This window comes from Rousettus aegyptiacus, unplaced genomic scaffold, assembly GCF_014176215.1.
Source record: "Rousettus aegyptiacus isolate mRouAeg1 unplaced genomic scaffold, mRouAeg1.p scaffold_m13_p_2, whole genome shotgun sequence".
NCBI lineage: Eukaryota > Metazoa > Chordata > Mammalia > Chiroptera > Pteropodidae > Rousettus > Rousettus aegyptiacus.
In genome coordinates, this window is record NW_023416295.1 from 156,490,093 (window position 1) to 156,502,047 (window position 11,955).

The 11,955-nt window shown below is 52.4% G+C and overlaps 1 protein-coding gene across 2 annotated transcripts; it reads left to right on the top strand.

The window, feature by feature from the left end:
* The first annotated feature begins 115 nt into the window (after positions 1-115).
* Positions 116-11,866, top strand: TNFRSF1A (TNF receptor superfamily member 1A). Of its 2 annotated transcripts, none has more exons than XM_016162803.2 (10): positions 116-442; positions 6,879-7,032; positions 7,282-7,410; positions 7,612-7,761; positions 8,022-8,100; positions 9,684-9,757; positions 9,886-9,987; positions 10,272-10,300; positions 10,489-10,801; positions 10,923-11,866. In XM_016162803.2, exons 1-10 carry the CDS (start codon positions 404-406, stop codon positions 11,228-11,230), a joined length of 1,377 nt encoding a protein of 458 aa, XP_016018289.1. In that variant the 5' UTR covers positions 116-403; the 3' UTR covers positions 11,231-11,866. The 2 variants fall into 2 exon arrangements, with proteins under 2 accessions (XP_016018289.1, XP_016018290.1); XM_016162804.2 differs by having other exon boundaries at positions 10,926-11,866.
* The last annotated feature ends 89 nt before the right edge of the window (positions 11,867-11,955 follow it).

Sequence of the window (11,955 nt, forward strand, 5' to 3'; positions counted from 1 at the left end):
GCAGGTGAATCCAGGACTCGGGACTGACTGCTTACAAAGGGTTAAGGAAACTTTCCCCCCCTCCCCGGCCTCCGCCCTCCTCCTCCCTCCACCTCCTGCCTCCTCCCCCGAGCTCTTCCTGTGCCGTTGTTGCGACACCCTTCTGCCTCTCTCCCTTCCCCTCCTCTGCTGTAATTTTCTCGGAGTTCTCTGGACTCAGGCTTTGGTTCTGGCCTTCGGGGTTTGAGGCCCCTGAGACCAGGCCGTGATCTCTATCCCAATCTCAATCCTTTAACTCCTCTACCCAAGGCCCAGGTTCCACTTGGGACCTCCTGACCGCTCATCCCGGGACTCTGCTTGCTGCCGCCACTGCCGCCACTGCCTGAGCCCTCATGGGGGAGTGAGAGGCCACAGCTGGCCGGACATGGGCCTCCCCACCGTGCCTGGCTTGCTGCTGCCACTGGTGAGACCAGGGTCGAAGGGCGGAGTGGGCTGGTGGGCGAGGGGCTCCGCCGGCTGTCAGGAATGGGCCCTTGCCAGGAGAGGGCCACGGCCTGACCTCAAACTCTGCCAGAAGCCTAGGTTTCCCTATTCCTCTGCCTGCCCCGAGCCTGAGGCAAGGGGGAAGTTTGAAAGGCAGGGAGTGAAAAGGAGCACGGACCCCTGACAGCCAAGGAAGTTTGCTGGGGCGAAGGGGTGTCTGGAAATGTGGCGGCAGGTGGTGGCCAAAGGTGGAGAAGGTTTGGTAGGGAAAGGAAAAAAGTGGGAGAAGGAAGCTTAGCCTTAGAGTCCGGATGGTTCAGAACTCTGTCCCTCTGGTCAGCCGGCTAGCCTGGGCTAGCCCGGCTAGCCCGGGGCCGCATCGGACTGGAGAGAGGGGAGGCTGCCGGGGCGCCCTGCCTGAGCGAACCCTGCCAGAGGGCAGGAGTTGGACAATAGTTAAGTGGGGAAACAGTCTGGAAGAGGAGGTGGGTCGGGGGTGTAAGTTTGGGGTGCCATATTGTGGGGGGGGGTAGTGGGCAATGGGATAGGGACAGGGCGGCCCCGCGGAGAGTATTCCCAGTGCTCTCCCCTGCCTGGCTCAGGTCTTCCACTTAGGGGCATTCTTCAGCCTTCGCCTCTGGCTCGGCTTCTAGGCAGGTGGCCTCTGTTGGACTGACCCTCTCTCAGTAGCTAACACCGACTCCACCGGGACAGTGTCCCTATGTCTGCCTTCCAGGTCACCCCCACAACCCTAGACAACAATTCCTTGGTTTCTTCTACCGCTCAGTTTGGGGAAGTTGATAGAAAGCTGTTTTCGTCACTGGAAAATGTCCCTTTCTCTTGCCTCAGCTTTGGGTGAAGGTTCCCGCGATCTCCCTCCCTGTCCTGAAGCCTTCCCGTGCAGATGCCCCGAGCCCCTCGGCACCTAGCCAGGTGCACTGCCCACCCTGTGTCCGGCAGTTTCCGCTCAGTCACCGGCTCCCCCGTCGCTCCCCTACCTCTCCTCTCTTTGGAGTGTTTTACTTTCTTTCCCATAAGTCTCCTCAGACTTCTCGGAGTCTCCTTTTGAAACCATTTCTTCTCTAGTTCCCACCTTCTCCCTCTCTTCTCTGCTCCGCTCCACATTTCTAGAACGCAGTTCCGCATGGAGCACCCCTCTCTGTCCTGGCCTCACTATTCTTCTGGTTCTTCCACCTCCTATCTCCCCAGCCCCGTGTCTCTTCCTTCTCTCACAGCTGTCCTTCTCCCGGGCTCCCCTCCCCCTAGTCCCGCTGCCCTGCCATCTTCTCTCTTTGGGAGTCGATCACCTGGACTCAAATCCCGATCACCTGGATTCAAATCCTGGCTCCCTCATGTAGTAGCTGCCTGAACTTGAGCAGGTTATGTAACCCCTCCATGCCTTAGTTTCTTATCGCTAAAACGAACATAATGTTTTTATCTCCACAGAAAGTTGTTTTAAAGATTAAATAGATTTATACATAGGAAGTATTCAATTTATTAAGTGCCTGCTCTGTGCTAGACACAGTTTTGGGGGCTGGGATTACAGCAGTGCACGAAATCGCTGTCCTTACGGAGTCTACATTCTAGTAGAGGAATACAATATAGCAAAAAGGAAGCACTCAATAGATGTTAGCTTTTATGTCGTTAGTGTTAGCACCATCAGTAGGAATCCTTGTGTTCGGAAAACAGAGGGTATAGTAGCCTGAACAAACAGGTAAAGGGAAGTGCCTGGGGGCTGGGACTGATCCCCGCTAGTTAGGGGTTTGACTAAAAGGGACACAAGCTCAGCCTGGAGCTGGAGGGAAAACTGGAGGTGTGCAAGGTTTGGATAAGGCTGGCCACGAGCTTTCCAATTGCTCACTGTTCAATGGGCAATTCAGAGCACACAGCGTGTACGTGTGTGAGAGTGGGTGTAGAGTAGAAGAATGCGAGAGAGAGTGTGTTCAAACAAACGGGACTTTGCTGCTCTCAAAAAGCTTATATTATAGGACCCAAGACAGCGTCCAGCAAAAAAATGAATTCAGAGAACGGTCTGGAGGAAAATCTCCGCAAAAGCACTGTGACGTGGTGCCCGGCTGCTTTTTCTTGCTTAGCAAATCTCAACACTAGTGGCCATGCTCTCGTACTGCTCCCTGCACAAATTGCAGAGCCTACAATTGACTGTCCGACCCAGCGGAGAACTCCTGAGAGCATGACGGGCGTATTTTATCTCTGTCTCCCTGGCAGCCAGACTGCTCAACTATTTGTTGAATGAATAAAAGAACAAAAGATTGGTCAGATGGGATGAGAGAGGGAAAGCCTCCTAGAAAGTGGATTTGGAGCTGAAATTTGAAGTCACCGAATGGCAGAGTGGCTAGAAAGAAGGGAGATTGGTATTGGTTTGAGGGAGAGCAAAGGAGTGGAGAGACAGGGTTTTGTATTGGGGGTGGTGGTGGCAGGAAGATGAGTCCCTTAGCTGAAGTGGCAGGGCCACGTCGAGGAACAAGAAGAATTGAGGATGAGAAAATGAGAGGGAGTGCAGGAGGGGATGAAGAGAGAATTTGAATGTGGTCCTAAGTAGAGGAATTCATTCATTCGTTCGTTTGTTCATTCATTCAGAAACAGTTCTCTGAGGGCCCACTGCGTTTCAGGAATGTGTTCGGAATAGCAATGAGGTATCTTTGCAAGGGCTCATTCAAGAAATTAGTGACCTGTTGAAATGATGTTCAGGTCAGGCCCAAGGGAGGAAGATTCTCACACATGCAGGTGCAAGTTGAAACCTGAACGCAGATTAGAAAGCCTATAGGATGGGTTGGAGCAGGAAAGGGGCTGAGCAATCTGCTGGAAGACAGTTGCAGTAATCCAGATGTGAGGCAACCCACGGACATGGAGCGAACCTGGAGATCACAGAGGATGAACTGGCAAGAGGAACTGAGACGGGATGGCAGTAGGGGTGGAGGCAGGGCCCTGAGGAAAGCAAGGTGGCAAATGCCTTGGTATTGGTGCACAGTCGGTGGTGTAACATTTGTATAGGCCAAGAGATTGATGAATTTAGTTTGGATGGTGTTAAGGGTCCAGGAAATAGGAGTACGGGTCTAACGGGGTAGAGCAGAGGTGCTCAGACTCTTATTTGCCTTCCTATCGTTTGTAGGTGCTGCTTTTATTTACCGGTGACTCTCACAGGGAGAGGAACACTTGTCACAGTCTTCACTGAGGGTGTTCATGTGTCTGCATGTGTGTGGGATGGAGAGGGCCGGTCCTTTGAGAGCTCTCCCATGGGGATAAAGAAATTCCTATGGGGGGTGGGACACTAACTCCCTACTTCCCTCTTTAGGAATCACTGGCTTTACCTGGAGTGGAGAACAGATCAGCCATTAGATCAACCCATGAATCCACGTTTATTTTACTCCCCCAGTTCTGCGTGCTGAGGGATGGACAGGACACTATCTCTGACCAAGACACTCTTTCTGAACTCTTATAGACAGTTTATGGTTTATTGGGGAGATCATATCTACTCACCCGAGATAATTACATTATGATAACAGCCCAGAGTAGATATAGTTAATTCATGTCGTTGAAGTTCACAGGGGGCTGAGCATCTAATGAGCTCGGGTGGGGGAAGTGTCATTGATGGAGGAGTAGCTGTCATGAGCTCCCTAAAGATTTTGACACCAAATGAACACATTTTAATTTAATGGGCACATTCATGTGGGGGAAGAGAACAGCTAAGCTGTCCCTGGAGGCGGCTGGGTCAGAGTTAGACCACAGGGTCGCTTTTTACCCCACGCAGCAGCTCCAGCACAGGAAGTCACACTTCAAAGCCTCCGCAGGCGGAAGTTGTGGGGGAGTCGGAGGGGTGCTGGGCCACCCCCTCAACTGTCTCTCCACAGGCACCCCCAGCTTCCTGCCTGTCCTGTGCTCCAGGTGACAGGCACTCTGGGTGCTCAGAACTCACCATCTGTTTTTGCTGTTTTGCTGCAAGATGCAACTGCTAAGGACGGTGCTCGCTGGAGCCAACCAGGGCCAACGAATGGTGCCCACTGCTGGGGGCCCTGACGGACCTAGGCAACAGTGCTGATTGTCTCATGTCCCTTCTGGCTTGCTTCCTTGCTCTTGGAAGTGGGTGTTCAGGGCTCTGGAGTTTTTCCTGTGCTGCCAGTGGGCTTGAGGGTGAGGCTGAGGAGCCTCAGAATTGGCCTTATTTCCTAAGGACTGTTTGGGACCCCAGGGAGGTCTCCAAACCCAACTCAACTGGCCAGAACCCGGGTGGGAGGAGGGAAACCTTGGTCTGCTTCCTCCTGGAACTGGGGAGTGTCAAGGGGCTGGATGAGAACCCAGGGATCTGGTTTATCTGCTGGGAGAAGGTTGAACAGGGAGGAGGAGCCAGGATGGGGTCTAGTCTAAAGGAAGGATGCTGAGAGGCTGGAAGGAACTGAGTGGCCCTCAGGGAGGGCTGAGTAATGACTTGATGGGAGGAAGCCAGGGGTTGTGGGAGACTTCCCTTTGGGATGGAATGGGAGAGGGAGCCATTTCCCGAAAAATGTGGGCGCAGTGGGACAGGGGTCCATTGCCTGGGTTTGAGGAGGAGGGGAGGAAAGGATTGGAGGGAGAGACTGGCCCACAGGAGGAAGGGATCAGATGGGATCCCAACTGTTGGCTGGTCCCTTCAGTCTTTATGCTGACTCATGATCCTCGACTTGCTGGGGAAGCTGCTAGTTCTCTCTCCCCTCCCCCAGACCCTCTCCCTCCCTCTGGCCTGAGTCACTGGGCGGAGCTTCTGGGAAAAGATTTCCCTTTCCCGGATCTGATTTAACTCCCAAAGTGCTGGAAAGGGAGAGGACACGTGGCCTGAGAAAGCCTCTTTCCCTCCTTGCCTCCTGGGAAGTTTATTTCTTATAAGCCAGAGATCCCTGGTCCCGGAACTGCAGACCCCCCAGCTCTTCCTGACTCTGTCTCTGTTGGTCTGTTGGTTGGCTTTGCTCCCAGCCCCCCTGGATAGAATTCCTAGTGCCCGTGACCTGAGGTGCTGTGAGTTCTTCTTCGGGGAAAGCTCTTCTCTCAGGATCGGGAAATTCTTCCCATAACCACCCCAAACTCTTCCTGTTGCCCCGGCTGCCCCAGCACTGTTCTCAGGAGGGATGGCACAGTGCCGGAGTGAGCCAAGGAAGGCTGCTGCTCTCTGAGTGGAGGGGCGTGCCCCTGCAGGGGTTGCTGCCATGTTTCTGAGAGTGGCTTCCCCTGTTTGTGTCTGAGGCCTGGGCTTCTGGGCTCCTGCAGCATCTCCCAGTGGGTGACTCAGGTGTGACCTGGTGCGACCTGCCTACCTGCCTGCTGAGAGGTGGGGCCATTGAGGCTGCAGGGCTGGCTGCTGGGCCTTTGTGTCCCAGGCTGGGGATTTTGCGATCTGATTAGTCTGTTGCTCCTCCATGTTTAACATACTTTGAGGACATCCTTTTATTTTTACCTCTCTTATAGCAGAGAAAAAGAAAAAGCAAGGCCTTGGGAAAAGCCGGCAAGAAACTGGTCAAAAAAGCAAAGAGCAAAGTCTGGATTTGCTGTCCAAGCACTTAAGTAGCCAGAACTGGGCAAGTGACTCAGCTGCTGCGGGCTTAGCCTGAGGCTCTAAAACATGCCTTCCAGAATGCCCCAATGTGCAAAGAGCATCCCGACTCCCCCGCACACCCTCAGCTCCTGACTTGATGGTCATTTGAGCTGGATTACTAGCCTCTGGCTAGCTCTAATTGCATGTAATCTACATGCCTTTGCCCATTCCTGCCCTCATGGAAACTTTGTCACCTGCCTACCCCTTCCTTGACCCCAAACTTTCCCTTTTATTTCCCTCCCCATTTTCCCTGGCAAACCTGGGGCATTCGTGCAGATTAAGTGGTGGAATGGAGTGAAGCTTGGAGTCTGAGGGTGGGATCCTGAGTAAGGTTTTGATACAAATTTATAAAGAAACTTCTTTTTGATTTTGCACCAGGAACGGTGCCCGTGGGAACATCACTCACCCTCACTCCAATCCGATTTTATAAAGAACCTTTTTACTGGTATAACGTAGTTCAAGAACAATTGCACAGATCCCAATTGTTCACCTCTGTGAATGTTCACAAAGTGAATGCACTGGGCACACAGCATTCAGATGGAGAAACAGCACCCCGATCTTTAGGGCTGCTTGTTGGGAAGGGTCACAACTGAGGTCACCTACCAGCTTCCAATCAAAATTCCTTGAACATCTGCCCTGTGTCCAACACTATTAGCTGCTATGGGGAAATAAGGATAAAATACGGCCAGGCTGGGGTCTACCAGCCTTGAGTTGGAGGGACACAGGACATTATTAGCACATAGGACGACTGGAGAACAGTTAAGCACTAGATCGCATGATGACAACTGTCCAAACTTAGATCCTGATAGTCTCGCCTCTACTGATTCTTCCTCAGGTGCTCCTGGTTCTGTTGGTGGAAATATACCCCTTAGGGGTTACTGGACTGGTCCCTCACCTCAGGGACCGGGAGAAGAGAGACAGCTTTTGTCCGCAGGGAAAATACAGACACCCTAAAAATAAATCCATTTGCTGTACGAAGTGCCACAAAGGTAGGAGGAAATGGTAACAGTGAGTCTCCTCGGTTACGGGCCCTGCTACTTCTTTTGCTTTTTCCCGATGTCCTAGTACCTGCAGTCCTTGTCCCCAAGTCTCCTAACTTAGCTGCTACTCCAGGGCTGGATTTTCTTCCTCTTTCTGCCCCTAGAGACTTCAGAGAGGTAGCCCAGGCTGTTCTCCCTAGCATGGGACTCCTTCCTTGAGCTCTTGGCTGCAGCTTAACCCAGATACCTCAATCACAGGGACCTACAAGTACAATGACTGTCCAGCCCCGGGGCTGGACACGGACTGCAGGGAGTGTGAAAACGGCACCTATACCGCTACTGAGAACTACTCCATAGAATGCCATAGCTGCTCGATATGCCGAAAAGGTGAGTCTGAGGAGAGGGCAAGGGCTCTAAACAGGATGTGTCAGGGTGGGCACTGAGAGAAGCGTGTGCACTTGTCCCTCTGCGAGGGTGTGCAAATCTGTGTTGCGTGTGGGCAGAAATACACGTACAGATGTGATAGACGGCATGAGTGTGAGCATGTGTTACAGAGAGAGGCTCAAACCCATCTCTTTCCCTTCCCAGAAATGAACCAGGTGGAGATTTCTCCTTGCAGAGTGGACCGGAACACTGTATGTGGCTGCAAGAAGAACCAGTACCGGAAATATTGGAATAACGATCTTTTTCAGTGCCACGACTGCAGCCCTTGCCTCAATGGCACGGTGCAATTGGAGTGTGAGCATGGCTCTCCTGACCCCAGCCCCCTTCTCAGTGCAGGGGTGGGCTCTGTCCTAGGAGGAGGGTCTCCACCGTTCTGCCCCCTGCCCGGCGAGGCAGCACTTCCTATCTATCCTTCCCATTCCTGCTGTCTGTGGCAACGCCTCCACTTTGGCCATGATGTATCATGATGTATGCACCCCACCCCCCTCCCCGCCCGCTTCGGTCCCCAGGGGGCAGGCTGGTCTCCTTTAGCTGTACTGCCTCTCTCCCCACAGGCCAGGAGAGACAGGACACCAGATGCGCCTGCCACACAGGGTTCTTTCTAAGAGAGAACAAATGTGTGTCCTGTGTTAAGTGAGTATCTCTGCCAGGATCAAGGGGCATGGGGTGTGATGGGGTGGCTGTGGTGAGAGCCACCAGCAGGTCAAGGGAAGCACCCCAGGTACTCTAGCTCCTACTAGCTGCTTGAGTGGAAGACAACATCACCAGATAATCTGTCTCTTTTCCCCTCAACTTGTTTGTTAAATATCAAATCTTAAAAAGTCTTTGGGTATAGAGGCACATACCCTAGGGGCTTGTAGTTCTTCTAAATCAGACATTCAGATTTTTTTTTTTATTGAAATTCTTACTTGATAATAGGATCTATTACTGTTTCTAGGACACACACTCTTACATCTCTGAAATTAGACTGCATCTTACAACAATTGATGATGTATCGTGGTTTAATTGGCAGGTGTGTGTGTGTGTGTGTGTGTGTGTGTGTGTGTGGTATGTAAATAAGGGCACCTCTTATTACTGATAACATTTTACGTTTGATGCAATATGGTATTTCTTTCCCAGTCCCTTTGACTCGGCCTCCTCACTCCTGGCTCACAGAGGCTGTTCTTGCATACTTGCTTACAAAGAAGAAACTGAGGGCTCTAAATTTGAACTGACCCAGATTTAAATCTCAGCCTAGTCACTTACTGGCTATGCGACTTTGGGCAAGTGACTTAACGTCTCTGAGCCTTAGTATTCTTATCTTTAAGGACAATGACATCTACTTGACGAAGTTGTTAAGAATCACAAAAAATAGGCACGAGGTATCTGACAAGAAAACAGTTTCTTTTTCCCACTGTTTTATTTCTTCTCTTTGAGAGAGCTTTTACACGCAACCCATGTAGTTCTCATCATGGGCTTGTGAGGTGGGCAAAAGGACCTCTTCCTGCTTTCAGATTCCTGCTGAGAACTCACCTCAAGTTCCTCCTAGGCCTCCCGCGTAGTTCTCACCACTCCACAGTGCCCAGTGACAGCTCCCAACGTGGAAAGATGCGCTTATTCTAAAGTGCTTTCTGCAGCCCCCCAGCAATACGTATTTTTAACATTTTCACATGCACGTTTGACCTCTGTTTCAAAGTCAGATATTGTCAGTAGCAGTGTCATCTTGAGAAAAAGCCCTTTAACGTCTCTCTGCTACAGGATTCTCATCGGATAAAATAACAATTTAATGACAGCTGCCATTCATCGAACACTCACTGTATGTCAGGCATAACTCTTTGACTTAATCCTCAATCCTGACAGGTGGGTAGGATTCCTGTTTTCCTCATAAGGAAACTAAGGCATACAAGTTATAGGACTTCCTTGGAGTCAGTCACACTACTAGTTAGTGACTGGGCTGAAATTTATATCCTGACCCTGACTGCTTTTAACTCCTTTTCTACACAGCCTCTTCAAGATCAATAATGGTTCCAAATGAAAGATTCTATGATTAATTTATGTTTTCATAAATTAATGCATCAATTTGCATCAGTTCTCAAGACAGGTTAATTTCCATTACATCTCAAGAGATAGTTAAAATATTTGTAAAGCAGAGAATTTCTAACACTATTTTTTTTTCTTTGAACCTGTGTTCCTCCTACATTAAGGCCCCTATTTACCTGTGCTATTGCTTCTTTTAGCTGTCAGGAAAACACGGAGTGCACGAAGTTGTGCCAACCCATATCTGAACCTGTTATTAACCCTCAGGACACAGGTGAGGAGAAATAACCCGATGCCCACCTGCGCCCTCCGAATCTTGCCCCTGCACCCACCCATCTGGCCCTGCTACCTCCTGTAGCCCTCTCCTCTGACCACAATCTGCTTTTCCTCCATGTACCACAGTGCTGTTGCCCCTGGTGATCTTTTTTGGTCTCTGCCTTTTATCCCTCTTCATGGCTTTAATATGCCGCTTCCAACGGTGGACGTCCAAGCTCCACTCCATTGGTGAGTGGGGCCTCCAGGAGGGACAAAGGGTGCTGGTGGGGGTGTGGCAGGAGGCTGGGTGGTAAGATGCACCAGCATGGAAGGCAATGAGGAGCACCCCTGTAGTCCCCTGAGTTCCCCGCGACCTGGATGGCTGGAGAGAGGTCATACAGTAGTTCTCTCATCCCTGGGGCCACACAGGCCCTGAAGCATGTCACCACAAATCCCCAGAGGGCCAGTCCCAGCAGGGCGCCAGGGCTGAGAGAGGAAGTCAAATTTGTGACGTTTTGTTTCTTTTTCTCCAGTTTGTGGGAAATCAACACCTGTAAAAGAGGTAAGAAGAAGGCAAGGACCTACCCCCAATCTTCCCTGACTGTCCATTATGGCTTGCAAGACCCAAATTACCTGGAATCACCCTTGATCTCGGGCTCCCCTAATTCCCTCTACTCCAAACACCATCCAGAATAAAGGGGGCTAGATGCTTTTCCTCTCCCCACTAATGCTGCGCCTTCTCTCTTTCAGGGGGAGCCTCAGCCCCTGACCCCAGCCCCAGGCTTCGGCCTCACCACGGGCTTCAGTCCCATCCCGGTCTTCTGTCCCAGCCCCAACCCAGCCTTCACCCCCAGTTCCGCCCTCACCCCCAGTTCCACCTACACCCCCAGTTCCACCTACACCCCTGGTGGCTGGTCCAAGTACCAGCCTGAATCACCCCCCAGAGAGATGGCGCCATCCCACCAGGGGGCTGGCCCCCTCCTCACAGCGGCTCCAGTCTCCACCCCCATCCCCACCCCTCTTCAGAAGCTGGAGAAGAGCGCGCACACACGACGCCCAGATGGTGAGCACCTGGAGGGGAATCCGGGCCGCGGGGTACAGGTGGGCGGGGCTCCTCGAGGGCGCGTGCGCATGGAGCTGGCGGGGAGCCGCAGCTGCCGGCTTTACTGCCGGCTTCCTTGCAGCAGATCCTGCAACGCTGTACGCGGTCGTGGACGGCGTGCCCCCGTCGCGCTGGAAGGAGTTCGTGCGGCGGCTGGGGCTGAGTGAGCACGAGATCGAGCGGCTGGAGCTGCAGAACGGGCGCTGCCTGCGCGAGGCGCAGTACAGCATGCTGGCGACCTGGCGGCAGCGCACGCCACACCAGGAGGCCACACTGGAGCTGCTGGGCCTTGTGCTCCGCGACATGGACCTGCTTGGCTGCCTGGAGGACATCGAGGAGGCGCTGCGTAGCCCTGTCTCCCTCATGCCCACACCCTGCAAGCCCCGATGAGGCCACGTCTCCGGGGTGGGGGGGCTGTCCTGAGGACAGCCGCTTCCTGCCTCCGGGCTCCCAAGGACTTTGCACGATGCCCTCTAGATCCCCTTTTTTATGGAGAGGAAGGGTCTTGGAGGGGCAGGCATGAGCTGGCAGCCCCTTACTCGGTGCTACTCCCTCAGTGTACATAGCTTTTCTCAGCTGTCTGAGCACTGGGAGCGTCAGCTCTCTGTGTGTGTGCGTGTGCGTGTGCGTGTGTGTGTGTGTGTGTATGAAAGAGAGAACATACAGATCTAGATAGATGTGGTGTGTGTGATTGTGAGAGAGGCTGAATGCGCCAGGAGCCCAGGCTGGTGTTTGTGGTGATAAGGGACACCAGGCCTCATTGCCTATTTGGGGCCTGGAGGACCCAACAAGGCTGCTTAGGAGACCCAAGTTGGTCCCTGAGCCTTTTTCACAGTACATAAGCAATCTTTGTATCAATTATTTTACACTAATAGAAACTTGGCACTCTTTTGTCCCCTATCTGGACAAGCACAGAGTAAATTGAACTGTCCCAGGGCAGGGACAGTACAGAACAATGGGGCCTCCAGCCGGAGCTGTGGACTTTTGTAAATACACTAAAACTGGAAAAGTAAAGCTCTGCTCCTGGAGGGAGTGTTCTTTCTGAGTGCTGGGCGGGAGCGTCCTGGGACAGAGACCTGGATCCTGATGGGTGGGTGGGAGAAGCCCTGAGCTAG